Consider the following 15,254-nt stretch of genomic DNA (forward strand, 5'->3'; position numbering starts at 1 on the left):
TTGCACTCGGGGTGGGCATAAATTGTCCACCTGACTGTAGAGACCCAATCACAACCCAACCCCTTATAGAAAGTATACTTAGATTTTCCCCTTAATCCAACCACAACCCCACATAGGTTTTCTTAGTTTGCCACATAGTATGACGTCATGAATGATGAGTTTTTGTTACATACATAGGCTATAGGTTGTTGGTCAAAGGAACCATGGGGTCTTACAAACACCTAACGGGGTACCATTGAGACAGAAACCCACTGCACGTAGGACAATTCTGCCAAACTGGGCACATCCCTCCCTTCTAATTCCTAAAACACCCCATAACGTCTGGACTGTAGGGAAATAAAAACCAGCATCTCGTGTCCATCCAACCCTCCATGCCCGTCATTTAGAGAACCCTAATATGCACACAGTATTGGGGTGCACAGCGCATGTTTCAAAATTCAGATTGTAGGGCTTGAGAGGGGTAAAAATTGTCCGGTGAAGGGGCGGGGTTGGAGAGGGTGAGGGGAATGGGATCACAGTTACTTGGTCACCCTCATTGATGGCTCAGCGAGTTAAGTGCTTTACCCAGTTCATTCTGCAGGAAACAGATTCAAACCCGACAGAGCCACTTCGCGTGTGTGTGTTCCATTCTTTCAGTCTGAGACCTGCAAAAAATATTCCACTGTGGGGGTAAGGAGGCGGACTTCATGGGCATGCACAGCACTAATGGCCATTTTACAAAAGAAGAGAAGTTACAATGGCTGTCGGTATTTCACGTCCGGCTTCAGTCTACGGGGCTCGACACACTACACCACAAACCCACTGCAGCGCTGCGGGCCAAAGATCAGCAACAAGCTCTGCTGAGTGAGACACTGGAACGCCTCGCCAAGAGCAGTTCCAGGCCTAGGACACCTGCTCAAGCCCAGTTATGAGACCACCACACCACATGGAGCCTAGGGCTATGACCACCCCCCACCCTTTGCTTGAGTTGGGCGAATGTTCGCTCTGAAATGCGACTGGCCAAGAAGAATGGGACTCACGTATGCTACTTTCACAGCAGTGCTTGTGAAATATGTACATAAAGGTGTACAATGAAATGCCCATACTGTGTCAGCGCCGCTTAGGGCACATCCAATACTTTGTCAGTGTAGAACGACTGGTACAGTACACCTCCAGGACCTCAACAAGTCTCTGTTAGACTAAATGGGACAAACAGAGCGGGAGGCAAAAATCTGCCCAACATGGGCGGGACCGGCGCAGTTTCTAGCCAACTTGGTGCCCAGGGCAAAACACTAGAATGCGCCCCCTGACTGGCAGACTTCACTCCCAAACTAAACCACTGTGTCACGCGTCAAAACCCTCTACAATATCAATACATCATTGTTAAACAAATGAAGCTGGTTTCATTACATAGTAATTGAAGCACTTTACAGAAGAAATCTAATGTGAAAACACAGCTGTTGCTGCAAATGGTTCTTCTATCACCAGCTCTTAGGGAAGGCCTTGCCTGAATGCAGTTTCAAACTGCCCATGCTTACACACTGTGGTGTGACCAGCCTGCTGGGGTCTGAGGGCCCACCGAGCACTGGCCCTGTGTTGGAGGTGTTCTGTTCGAACCACCTCCCTTGTATTTTTCAAGGGGTAACACTAGACTAACCATGTGAATTATTTTCTGACAGAAGGTTATCATTCCAAGGTGGACAGTCTGGTACACTCCTAGGGTACTCTCTCAGAATACCCCTATGAGAGAGGGAAAGGGGATAAATAGCACTAATGAATGTTCCTGTCTGCTTTGCATTAAATCACAGAGTATTTCGGGAATATAACAATGATCAGAGATCTCTACATTTGATAAACAAGTCTGTGATAAAAAAGGTTGCATGTGTGAATCAGTAAATACATAACAGACACATGGTTTGGCACTCACATCACTGTTCACAACACTCGCACGATCATTAAAATGTTTGGAAGCATGAACCATACATACTCAATCAGAACATCTTGCGTTTTTGGATTTGAGGATAACATGGCTTCAACATCAGCCACTCAAATGGGGTCTAAGGGCTCTTGTGCTTCTTGTTTCTGAAGAATTTTAGATGAAGAGGGGCTGGGACTCAGTCTGAGCATGCTTGGCCCCCAATACAGAAATATCTTTAGGGAATATCTGTAGACAGAAACGGATAACCTACAAGATGCAGCCAATAAAAAGGGAAAATGTACAGAAAGGATTGCACTTCTTACAAACGTTAGCATGACTAGTAATGAGCTGATGAAGCATTTTAAACAAACCCGACTTCTGATACATGGTATAGGGTCAACAGTCCCTTAGCCACTACCTCCTCACCATTGCGTAGGCCTCGGGTGTTACTTCTGCACAAAAGATCAGTCTCATGCTTTATTTAACAGAGCCGACATTAGCATCTCTCATTATTGCTGTCCTGCAGCTAGTGAAATTCATGGTGTGGCATTGTAGAAAGGGTGTTTGGCCTAATGAATGTACAACTTAAGGGAACTTCTTTGGTTGCTTTATGTGTTTACATGTGGGGACAGTATGGCGCACTCGTTGAAAGTTGACAAGGGGGGTCCTGGGAATCTCTCTGCCAGACATCAGTCCTGGTTACGAGAGAATTACCCAGAGTCTAAGACTCTGGGTAAGTCTCTCGCAACCAGGACTGATGTCTGGGAGAGACACTCCCAGGACCCCCCCTTGTTAATTTGCATATGCAAGTAACTTTGGGTCTCACCCTAAGTTACTAGGGGAATCCAGACGTGGACCCCTTGCTCGCTATTCTCAGAGAGGCACAGCTCCTCCCTACTGATGAGGTCCAACCAGACCGAAACACGTGTCTGGGGATGCTGTTGGTACTCTTGTTCAGAGGAGAATTGCCTAGCATTTCGGTGCTGGACTGCCCCAGGGCAGGACAAAGACTGATATGTTTAGGATATTTCTTCTCTGGAAAAGATAGTGAGCTAAAGACTCTGGGTAAGTCTCTCGCAACCAGGACTAATGTCTGGCAGAGAGACTCCCAGGACCCCCCTTGTTAATTTGCACTCGTTGAAACTACATACACAAACAATTCCAGTGTGCTATTGTATAGACATGGGACCCAAAAAGAAATACAAATAAGAGTCATATGTGCTGTTTCATAGAGGGAAAGCACACAGACGCCTTAACAAAAAAGGTGGTGACATGGGCAGCGCACAAATAATTGTTGCACATTTATCACTGCATTGATTTGCCATGGACTACTGTCTGCACGGTGGCATAATGGACCCTGCTTTCCTAATCAAAGTGCCGAGTCACACATGAGCTATCTGGCAGTGCTTGGCATGTAAGAAAATAAATGTTCTTTGATGCGGTGGGGATGCATTTAGTTCCTGTCCCAAAGCAGCCCCTAGACCACTTAGGCAAGAAAATAGGAGCTAACCTTCTCAGGCAAGCGCCATATGTAACTAAAAAGTAATAAACAACAAAAAAAGCTTTGGTGTGTGAAATAAAAAGACATGAAAATAAAGAACATAGTTTAAAACATTTTCTGTGTGGCATGTTAATTCTCTTGGAAGAATGCGTAGATTTGGTCAGCTAACGAATGCTTTGTGCTGGCCTTCAGAATAAAAATGCCCCATGTTCAGTTCTTATCCATGCGGTGTAAAAGCAAGGGCTTTTTTAAATAAGCCATCACTTATTAATTGTCCCCACTTTGAAGGCTCTTTCAACACAAATAGCATAAAATGGACATTAGGGGCGTAGGGGTGTGTGTCGCCAGAGCATCCCAGAGGCTGAGTTTGCAATATGCACTCCTTTATTTCAAACAAATGAATGCTTATCTTTCTACCGGTGGCAAACTCATAGGCAGCTTTCTGGGTCGGCCACTTGCTGTTCCTCTCCTGAGCACCTTAAGCTCTGCTCCCTGGGCAGTGGCCCCTTCCGCCTGCCCCAGGAAAGAGGTCTGAGCAGGACACACCGTCCCTCCCCCACAATCCACGACCACTCGGTGTAAGGCACATGGATCAACCCGGGTGCACAGGACCACCGACAACCCACAGAAAAAACATTCTAGCACTAGGTGGTGATATAAACATGTGATGTGGACAGAGCATAAGAGACCTGCTCACGCAATAAGTGTGGAGCGCATCGGAACACAAACGAGACGCTGATACCCGTTCCCTTCGGTGCCAAGCTCCCCAACCCCCTCCCAGCCTTCTTTGCCAGGTCTACAGGCAACCACCGGACTGCGAAGGACACCGCACGGGCTCTGAGAGATTAGGGGGACGAGGGGTGGGGTATGCGAGAGGGGATTCACCCTGCCTAGCTGGAATTGAAAGGGTGGCTTCAGGGGTGTTGCTAGGTCTGGAAAAGATCCGGGCTATGCTAATGACGGGACGCTGGGTTAGCTAGTCTTTTGGTTGTACCCCCCGAGCTTCTATCCGGGGCTACCACCAAAAGACCCGGGGCCATAGCTCCCTCAGACGCCCCTCCGACCACCCCCCGGCAATGCCTCCAAGTGGCTATAGGAAGCTGTCTGAGGCCCCACGCTGAAAGGGCTACTCCTGGAACAGAATCCCGGGGTGTGTACAGGGTTCTACCTAAGCTAGTGAACAGGATGGGAACCCAGGAGATGCGCCACCTTCATCGGGTGTAATCAGGCGTGGACAGTGATGTGGATGGGGGAAGATCGAGAGGTCAGGTGTGAACATTTGGTAACACCAAAGGTCCCTTTAGAGTACACCATTACTCAGAGGTGTAGCTAGGATTGTCTAACAAGTGGGGCCTGCATGTATTGTAGTGGGGCGCACCACAGTGACATTAATATCTGTAAATACTAACACAGCGCTGCTGAATGGGAATTTACAGATTTTGGGTGTGCCTTGCCCGCTCAGGCACTACCCTGTTAAGCCTCTGCCTCTGCTTCTCTCATCCTTCCATGCAGAAGTGAGGGTGAAACACAATGTAAAACCGGAGACCACGTGGGATTGACATGCACTATACTCGATGGCAACATGTCCGAACTAGGTGGACCTACCGGTCCTATTCCCCCGTTTGTTTTATTAATCTTTAATGTACTGCCCTTTCCTTTTCATACAGTTAATATAATCCCTGTGCTGCACTTAAACAAGCGCCATAAAAGTGCATTGCTCATGCGCCTTTGCACATTGCAACTCTGGGTAGTCACCGGACGGGGCATTTACCCATAAGCCACTCGCGGGCTCCATTACTTAAAACTCTACTGTAAGCTGATCCGCCCGACCCTGGCGAGCCACTGCACTCTAACGCTGCCCACTGCGCACATACCCCTCCCTGTCAGCCGTGAGCAAGGTCGCGAAATCCGAGCTTTGCACCTCGCACTAACTCATCACTTGCTCCCGAGTTTGGGGGTCCCAATGAGTATTGGTGGGTCAGCACACACAGCCTTTGGCCTCATTCTTAAAGCGTCTTCCTCGGTTACTCTCTGCCAGGCCCAGGGGATGTAAACCGAACATCGCATGCATCAAACGTCCATCACTCAATAGCCACTGCATGGGGTTTGCCTGCGAGGACTGTGCTATGCTACGAGGCACTGGCTGTACGGAGCACTCGCTTCCCAAGCTGATCAGTACTGTACTGAGCACTCACCTTCAGCGTCTGATGGGACACAGTGCAGTGTAATCACATTCTCCATCTGACAAGGCACTGCATCGTGTACTCTCACAAGGCGCGCCACACTCACATTGCATATATGAAGAAAAACTGTGCTGCGCGCTCACCGTCATTATTGGATTGGGCACTGTACTGTGGCTGAACAGTACATATAAATACAAAAATCGCATTTCCATTCCCACTGTACTGTGCACTCATCGTTATCCAATGGGGGTGCTGCGGCGAGCTGTCACCTTACTTATGAAATGCATCACCCTGCTGATTGGGAACTGTACTAGGCCCTTACCTTCCCCATATTGGCTATTGGGGTGCACAATCGCCTTTCCACTCCACGGGAATGGGCATAATGAAGTGCTGTGGTGAGCAATCACCTTCCTTATGTGATGGACACTGTACTGTGCGTTCATCATCCCTGTCCGAAAAGCTTGTGCACATGAACGATGGTCAAATCAGAAACAGACACACACACAATTTCAATCTACTATTGCAAATTAATGTGCACGTGGATTCGGAGTAGAGCACTAAACACATATATACCTTTTTATTGAAATCCACCTGGGCACTACAATGTATGTACGCACTGTGCACACGCCATCTCCAATCAATCGTGGAGTGTGCATGCTTTAAAGGGGAGCCGCAAGACTGTGGAACCTCCTCCCATCAGAAACAGACTTGCTCCATCAATTCAGAAAAGAACTCAAGATCCACTTCTTCGAGGAATCTCTCCTCCTCAACACCTAGGCCATCACATCACCCCTTGTGCCACCTGTCTCGCTAGATGGCACCCGCTCGTCTCCTCCCCACCACACGTTATAGCTTTACTCCTCCTCTGTGCCCCCCCTGTATCCAACTCTGCGCTGTATATCTGTTTTGTTGTTACCTCTGAAAAGCGTCCCGTTATGAATCGGTACTGTTGTATACCTCTGTAAAGCACTGTTATTTATCTGCATTGTTGTATACCTCGGTAAAGTGTGCAGTTATGCATCGCTGCTGTTGTATACCTCTGTAAAGTACTCCGTTGTGTATCTGTATTGTTGTATACCTTGGTAAAGTGTGCAGTTATGCATCGCTGCTGTTGTATACCTCTGTAAAGTACTCCGTTGTGTATCTGTATTGTTGTATACCTTGGTAAAGTGTGCAGTTATGCATCGCTGCTGTTGTATACCTCTGTAAAGTACTCCGTTGTGTATCTGCATTGTTGTATACCTCGGTAAAGTGTGCAGTTATGCATCGCTGCTGTTGTATACCTCTGTAAAGTACTCCGTTGTGTATCTGTATTGTTGTATACCACTGTAAAGCGCTCTATTGCTTCTCGAAGCCAGATCTGTGCTCAATAAATACCTATGTTTTATTGTTATGTGCATTTAAAGACACAGTTGGTCTTTTTGCAAAATATAAGATATCAATGTACCACGCCTTTGGCATGACCCTGTAATGATTATAAAAAGATACAACAATACGATACATCAACCTCGGCTTCTCGCTATGGCTTACATTTGCTACTTATACATAAAAACCTTTCACTTCATAATACAATTCATGCTTATACATTTTTTAAAAAAATACATTAGGTTGGTTAATCATTCACACAAGGTTGCCTGGTGTTCTTTGTTCATTTTGAGCCACACATGGAAGGCCGGGGCAGAAATGACATGGGATTCTCCGGAGTAGAGCATGCTCCAAAACAGATCAGATTCAAAATTAACACATTTGGCATAGCCCCTTAAATATAAAGCATACAAGGCCCTAGGGGCACCGACTTCAGGTTTTCCCAGGGGGTGCCGGCCCCTCGGAAATAAAAAGGTCCCATTTAAAGTATAGGGACTTTTACGCAGATGGCCTTTCCATGGGGGTGCCCAAGCCCCAGAGCACCCGCGTACAGAGGCGTAGATAGGGTAGGGCCGAGGGGGCATGGCCCACCCTGTAAATGCCTACTCATCAGCATGATGTTAAAGTCACTGCAGTGGGTCCAACTACATTAGCTTCAGGCCCCATGTGTTAGACAATCCTGGCTACGCCTCTGCCCGGGTACTAGGCGCCCCTGCAAGGCCCTGCAATTGGTCAGCACGTGGCGGGCCGTTTCCACGTGTGCGTGGCAGAGCCGACAGAGGTGGGCGTCTCTAGTGATCCCCAAGCAAGCCCCTGCGTAAGCTAGTACCGGCAGTAGGTCAAAGCGTAGAGAATAAATCTACTGAGTGCCGGAAATCAGAGCGACACAAGATATTTGCGAGGGTCGTCCCCAAATAAACCCTGTTGGGTGTAGGTAGCAGACTTGCGTGTCTCTGCCAATCTGCTGAGGGACCAGATCCAGTCAGCGATGCAAGTTTTGGCCCTAAGCTTACTCAAAAATAAGGGGATATCTCTCTATAGATAGCATAATAATGGTGCTGTCTAATCACCATTCCTGGTTACGGAGGGCGCACGTTCCACCGCTGAACACTGCACTATGTATACCCTCTGAAACACCGTACCTATCTGCAACGTATGCATGTTCTACACCTCAGGATGCACACCACACAGCTGCGGTGCACAGCACGCTTACTTTGAGAACACTTGATTGTGTTCTTAAATTTCGCTTCACGTCGAATTCATTAACGGATATTATTGTCCAGTGTTCAAAGCATCGAAGAATGAAAAGCTGTCAGCAAGGAAGAGCTGTCAGCAAGCAGAACCCATGTCAGGGGGGGAGGAGGGGCGGTTAACATGGTAGCTACCCTCCAACCCCCTCCCGCTAAGCACTGCTGTGCACACCCAGAAAGTGGGCACGTTTTAAAGCTGGGTTTTGCTCTGTGGGTCAGAATGCCCGTCTGCTATGCACATGGTCTCTGCGGCTTCTGGCAGCTCGGTGCGGCCAGCAACCCTTTCTGACACACGTGAGAGAGAGGAAAACGGGCTCCGGAGCCGATCACAGCACTGCGCATCTGACCACTTCTCGTCATGCTCAGGCTGTGCACTGGATCGTGCACGCTGACCACACACGATTGTGTGGGGCGAGCACTTGTCGTCCGGTTCTTGAGCTCCAGAGATGACTCCTCGCAGGCGCCCTGCAGGGCTCCGCCAGGCCCCGGGGCTACTGATAAGACCAGATGCCGATCACTGACATATCGGGAAATACCGGCGGACCCACTCCTCCTCCCACCATCATCATCGCTCCATTCACTAGAAGAGACACAAATGTGTTAACGTCATGCATTCCTCGCAGAGCCGCATGGCCGCCTCCAGCGGCCGAGCCACCGGTCTATGCAGCGAATCTTCCCCCGACAGCATTGCCTTCACTCGTCCAAGCCACCACCACAATCCTTGTGGTATGCCCACAACAGAGCCATTGCCCCCACCCCATAATAGATCTTCTGACTCAGCAAAAACCCGGATGCCATCAGCAACAGTCACAGCCCTCCGTAATAGATCCTCTGACTCAGCAGAGCCCCAAACCCCCATAATAGATCTTCTGCCTCAGCAAAGACCCGGATCCCATGGCAACAGTCACAGCCTCCCCACAATAGATCCTCCGATTCAGCAGAGCCACTGATTCCATCAGCAAGAGTCATAACCTCCATAATAGATGCTGACTCAGCAGAGCCCCTGATTCCATCAGCAAGAGTCATAACCCCCCTAATAGATGCTGACTCAGCAGAGCCCCTGATTCCATCAGCAAGACTCACAGCTGCCCACAATAGATCCTCTGACTCAGCAAAGTCCAATAACTACCACCCATAATGGATCCTCCCACTCAGCAGAGTCCGGGATCCCATCAGCAACAGAGTCACAGCCGCCCACAATAGATCCTCTAACTGAGCAGAGCCCTGGATCCCATCATCAACAGAGTCAAAGCCGCCCATACATCCTCTGACTCAGCAGAGTCCCGGATCCCATCAGCAACAGAGTCACAACCCACCAGAATATAATCTCTGACTCAGCCGAGCCCCGGATTCCACCAGCAAGAGTCATAACCACCCATAATAGATCCTCTGACTCAGCAGAGTCCCGGATCCCATCAGCAACAGAGTCAGAGCCACCCACAATAAATCCTCTGACTCAGCAGAGACCCGGATCCCATCAGCAACAGAGACACAGCCAACCATAATAGATCATCTGACTCCGCAGAGCCCCGGATCTCATCAGCATGAGTCATAACCACCCATAATAGATCCTCTGACTCAGCAGAGCCCCGGATCCCATCAGCATGAGTCATAACCCCACACAATAGATCATCCGACTCAGCAGAGCCCCGGGTCCCATCAGCAACAGAGTCACAACTCCCTGTAATAGATCCTTTGACTCAGCAGAGCCCAGTCACAACCCCCCATAATAGATCCTCTGGCTCAGCAGAGCCCCGGATCCCATCCACAACAGAGTCACACCCCCATAGAAGATCCTCTGACTCAGCAGATCCCCGGATCCCATCAGCAACAGTCCCCATAAAAGATCCTCTGAATCAGCAGAGCACCGGATCCCATCAGCAACAGAGGGAAATTCCACCTTGTACATCCCCTTCATCAGCAGATCCATGGATCCCTTCGGCAACAGTCATAGTCCCCATAATAGATCATCTGAATCAACAGATCCCCAGATCCCACCAGCAGCAGAGTCATAGCCCCTAGTAGATTCCCTCCAGCAGCAGAGCCTCAGACCCCATGGGACCCTCTAGTAGATTTCCCCCAGGAGTGGAGCCCCGGATCCCTGTGGGATACCATCCACTCCTTCATAGGGCCCTGCAGTAGATTCTCCTCCATCAGCGCCACCCCCGGATCCTTGTGATATATCTGCAAGCGCATAGCTCCCTGTAGTCGATCCCCTCCAACAGCAGAGCCCCGGTTCCCTGTGGAGCTGTAGCTGCATCCAGCAGATCTCCATGAACAGCACAGCCCGGTCCATGCAGTAGATCTCCGCAGGCAGCAGAAGGGAGCCCCTGCACTGGATTCACACAAACTGCCGACTGGGATCACTGCTATAGGTCTGCACCACAGCTGGGGATCTTTGATGCAAATGGCCACCAAAAGCAGATCTCCAGAACACGTAAGTAGCTCTCCCCTAGTCCCTTGGACTAGCTCGCCACCAGCCTCAGAACTCGGGGTCACTGACGATCATCTCCAGCAGTAGACCCCCTCCCCCGGGTCTCACAGCAGCTGCTGTGCATGAGCGGGGCAGGGGCACGGCCACTTTCCCGGGGAGCAAACGCTCAGCGCAGGGCGATCCGTCCAGAAGTGAAGACTTGCCCACTGGGTAGAGATCTTTACACGAGAGGGAGGGGCGGGGGCACAGCCCCCTCAAGTCATCGCGCACCAGACCTCCGGGAGCAGGTCCCAACCCCGGCAGATCTCCACCCACCGCGATATGCCCCTCCCTGTCACGGGGAGCTTGTTCATAGCCACGGGGGTCGTGCCCCTGATTGATGAGGCCCTTACCCCATCTCGTGACCAATTGACCGGGCGGGGGGGGGGGGGTGGCTCTAATCCAGGACGGCAGAGGATACTATAACGCGTACAGCTCCCAAACCGCACTCCCCAGCATCCCTCTGAGGGAGCAGATCGCTAATCGCGACAGGATCCCCAAGCCCAGATACATGACGTGTCCCTCTTATCGCCTTCGAAAACAGATCGCGCCCTACACTGCTGTGTGCCAGCTGCCCGCGGCAGATCCCGAAGCCTGTGTGTGCCTCGCACATCTCCAGCCCCCAGCGTGTATCACCAGCCTTCGGGTGTGCGGCGCTCGGCGGCCGTCAGCTGTTCGCTACCATATGGGGAGCTAAGCCCCACGAGGAGCCCAACCAGGGATCGGGTCACTTAAAGCATCAGACACGCAGCCTTGACCCATGCCCAGCGCCCCCGGGTGACCCCCAAAGACAAGGAGTGGATCGGAAGCCCCCCCCCAAACAACAGGCAGCCCGGCTGGCACGACGCGAGGCCCCCCTTCTCGGGAGTAGATCCCCAGCACAGCAGAGCAATTTCCGGTGTCGGTCTATACAGTAGATTCCCAGATCTAGAGATCATGTCATAAACACTGTGGGGCAGGGTAGCCACAGAGAAAGGTCAGAACCCATGAGGGGACCACCTGTCTCCAAATGCACGAGAGCAGATCCACCCCTCTCAAAGTGCTGATCGCAAGCCCCAGAGAGCAGATCTGGATCCACGGGGACCAGGTCACCGCCTCGGAGGTGGCATGGACTAAGTGCCGATCTCGGAGCTCTGTCTCCGGAGATCCAGCCGATCCCAAGCGCCGGAGGAATAGATACGCTCCGGGTAGTGAGCCCGAAATGCAGATCTCCCGCTGCAGGGAGCATAAGACTTGGCCCGGGTTTGCATAAGACCAGCAGCTGCGGGGAGCAGGCTTCTATGCCCGCGCCGCTGATCCATCGAAGTTTTCAGGCTGTCGAACGGAGAGGGGACGGATATCCGCAGCCAGATCCTGGGGACCCACACCCCGATCCTCACAGCTCCTGCCCCCCAGGCCGAGCCCGCAGCCCACGGGGCGCGGACCGACAGCCCATTGCAGGGAAGCGGCCATAAAAGAGGTGACATTTGGCTGTCAGTCCGTCCATGAGACAAAAACAACAGGCGCTGGCCGTGGGAGCCAACGGAGCAGGCAACAGGCCGCCCGACCCCCTCCGAGGCAAGGCCACCCTCCAAACACTCCAACTCTCAGCCCCCAGCCTTTACCCCGGAGAACGGCATGAACCCACCCAGCCTTCCACCCGGACATGATCTACCTCCCCGCAGCTCAGCAGACGCCCATGTCACAGTCACAACAATAAGCCCCCGGGAGGTACCCCCAGACAAAGGAGAGGAGGGCCCCCCGGCACCCCTACAAGGCAGGAAACGGTGCAAGAAAAGAAAGAAACAAAGGAGCGCCGAGAAAGAAAGAGAGGAGAGAAAACACAGAGCGGCGCTGGCTCCGCCTCCTCTCTCCAAAAAGGCCTCGCCGAGCCGTGCAAACTGCAAATACCAGGCGGAAAAGGGTGCAGGGAGAGGAGGGCTGGGCTGCCGGGGAGGCCGGAGGGGGGGAGAGGAACCTTACCTGCCGTGGAACCAGTCCTTGCAGGCGTCGCACTCGATCATGAAGCGGGTGACATCGTAGGGCAGCCTGCAGATGCAATAGACGGGCACCGTCGCCATGTTCGGTGCTGCTGCTGCTGCTGCCTTCCGCACTCGCACTACAGACAACAACACTCACTGCTGCTGCACACGGAGCCAGCCAGCAGCGCCAGCCCGGAGCAGCAGCAGGGCGCCCACCGCCCACCGCAGGGCACCGCTGCCGCTCCCTGCACAGCGCCAAGGCAGCGCTCCAAACCAGAACCAGAAAAACGCCAACAACAAAAAAAAAAAAATCCAGATAATGCAAAAAAATAAAGGTGGAGGCTTCCTTCAAGGGCGACGTGCAATGTCACAAAATCCGGTCGCGCAGGCTCCCCCAAAGTTTCTTCTTTTTCGCCTGCTTTTGTTGTTTCCCTTCTCCTCCTTCCTACCGTGTGTTGTGCTTTCCTTTTTTAAGAGGCATTATCGGGCGCATTGTCCTGCCCCCACCCCCTCCCTGGTGACAGCGCTCGGAGCACCCGGACTCTGCTTTCTGCTCTCGTGTGTGTTTTTTTTTAATCAGAAAGAGTCCGAAACGTTGTAGCCCGTGCCCGCTGCGCCGTTTCTTCTTGCGTCAGCCTGTAACATTGTAATAATTCTGCGCGGATAAGGGGGCGGGTGGGGGCTCCTCCGGCCTCTTCCTCTCCGCTCTGGCTGTTGTTTGAAACGTCGGCTTTCGGTTCCAGGGTGGCGGAGGGCACGGCTTAAAAACGAGGGAAATGGCAGCACTGGAGAAAAGCACGGTGGTTCCGAGGTGGGAAGTTCGCGGGGAGCGCAGCCGGGAGCTGGTGGCGGAGGCACTCGCCGCGCGGCGCAAGAGGAGGCACCTCGAAATCCGCACCGTGGAGGAAGAGGGGGCCGTCCAAACGGCGACCAGGAACTGGCCCCTGCTGCCTCGCGAGTGCGCTTCGGTTGCCTTTTCCGCTTTGGGGATACGGGGGAGGGACGTGACAAGATATGAAAACATTATCCGTTTTTTCTCGGCGAGAATGAGAAATAAAGGCGATGCAAAGCCACACGCTTGCTTGCTTGCCTGCTTGCTCGGTGTACTGTATGCTTGCAGATCGTCATATGTTTTGGAGGAGCCAAGTTTTAGCTGGCAGCCATCGCAGTTGCCACTTGCCTGCACTTTTACCTGAGTAAAGCGAACATGTCAGTATTTCGAGCCTTCATTTCACAATAGGTGTTTCTTTAATTCAGAGCCCTCCTACCAGACTTAGTTTTTCAATGACTACCTGTCAGCTTGATGTTTTTTTTTAACAATTGTTGCAGTTGGATATCGACGAATATTTTTTTATGTCATCTGTTTATAAACAAAACATTCTGTTGCGAACACTTCTAAATATAAAGTTTCCAACCCGGATAGCAATGTATTATTTTCGCTTCCAGTGACTTCATAGGATTCCCCACAACTTCCCCTCCGAATGCCTAATTTTTGCAATTAAAATAAGGCACCCAGACAGCGATTTGCTAGCCTCATACGTATGTGACTGTTTTTGGCCCATTTCTGTGGACAATGTCCATAGTTTGTACATAAATCGTGTCTCGTACAAGGGGCTCTTCCAAACTGCCCTCTTGACAGTGTGTCAAAGTGACCACTCATGTTCAGGAGTACAGGGATGAGCAGTGAATGAAACTCCTACTCAGCCCGGCACTACTATTGAACCAGCAGCGATCACAATCATAAAGGTGTAACGGGCAAAACCTGTCGGGCATCCCTCCTTCACCGCTTAGGGTAGCCCAGGCCGAGGACAGGCACTACTCTTCAGAGAGGGGTCTGAGCTGGTACAGAAGAAAGCAACAAAAACGAGTACTGTGTTAGCAAAATAAAAGAATATCCAACCAAGGCTGTTTAGAAATATGATTTTTAATTCAAGCTAAACATTTTTGCACACAACTTATACAAACACTAATGTCCCACCCCCTCTAAGGGAAAACATATAGGACGCAGACATTTAGAATAAAGGTGTACTTTTGTAGACGGGAGTGCACAGGTAATGATTCCAGCAGCAAATGTAAAAGTTAACGCAGATGTCTTTATAATGTAGAGAAGGTATTTATCAGTCACTCAGACCCTTTAAGTCCAGGGAGACAGCACCACTTTGAACACCTTGTAAAACGTATCTTTGGGGCTTATCCGTGTCGAGCTGTGCTTCTGGGTGCTTTACTACAGCCAAGCCAGTGTCAAGATGGTCGAATCATGCTTTCTCAATGGCATGTCGGCCTCCAGGTATTTCGAGGCGAGAGCCCCAGGTGGATTCAGATGGTCTTCACAGCGGATCAAGTCGATGTCTTCCAGCAGTTCCAGTCGGAGGATAAATCTGCATCGAGACAATGTTTCTGCTGGGTGAAGTCTGTGTTCGAGACAGGCAAGTGGATGGCCTCTAGCAGCTCAAATCAGAGTTTGCATCAAGTTGATGCTTCTGGTCGGCAGTAGAGTCGCTGCGGGTCGGTTGCTTCCACGTAGTCGCGGCAAGACGATTGTCTTCAATGGGTCAAGTCAGCATCAAGACTGCTCGAAAAGTAGTTATGTGGTTGTGCCAAATTCACTCCTGCCCTGCAGGAGT

General features: G+C 51.1%; 1 protein-coding gene across 2 annotated transcripts in view; it reads right to left on the reverse strand.

Annotated features, from left to right (window-relative positions):
• The window catches only part of PHF2 (PHD finger protein 2), a 732,343-nt gene extending 718,728 nt beyond the window's left edge, over positions 1 to 13,615 (reverse strand). For both annotated transcript variants that reach the window (XM_069643584.1, XM_069643583.1), the window contains exon 1: positions 12,632 to 13,615. In XM_069643584.1, the coding sequence (XP_069499685.1) occupies positions 12,632 to 12,729 (98 nt within the window). In that variant the 5' untranslated portion in view covers positions 12,730 to 13,615. The remainder of the gene's footprint in view (positions 1 to 12,631) is intronic.
• Positions 13,616 to 15,254: the final 1,639 nt, after the last annotated feature.

Source organism: Ambystoma mexicanum, chromosome 2p, assembly GCF_040938575.1.
Source record: "Ambystoma mexicanum isolate Mex_15411 chromosome 2p, UKY_AmexF1_1, whole genome shotgun sequence".
NCBI lineage: Eukaryota > Metazoa > Chordata > Amphibia > Caudata > Ambystomatidae > Ambystoma > Ambystoma mexicanum.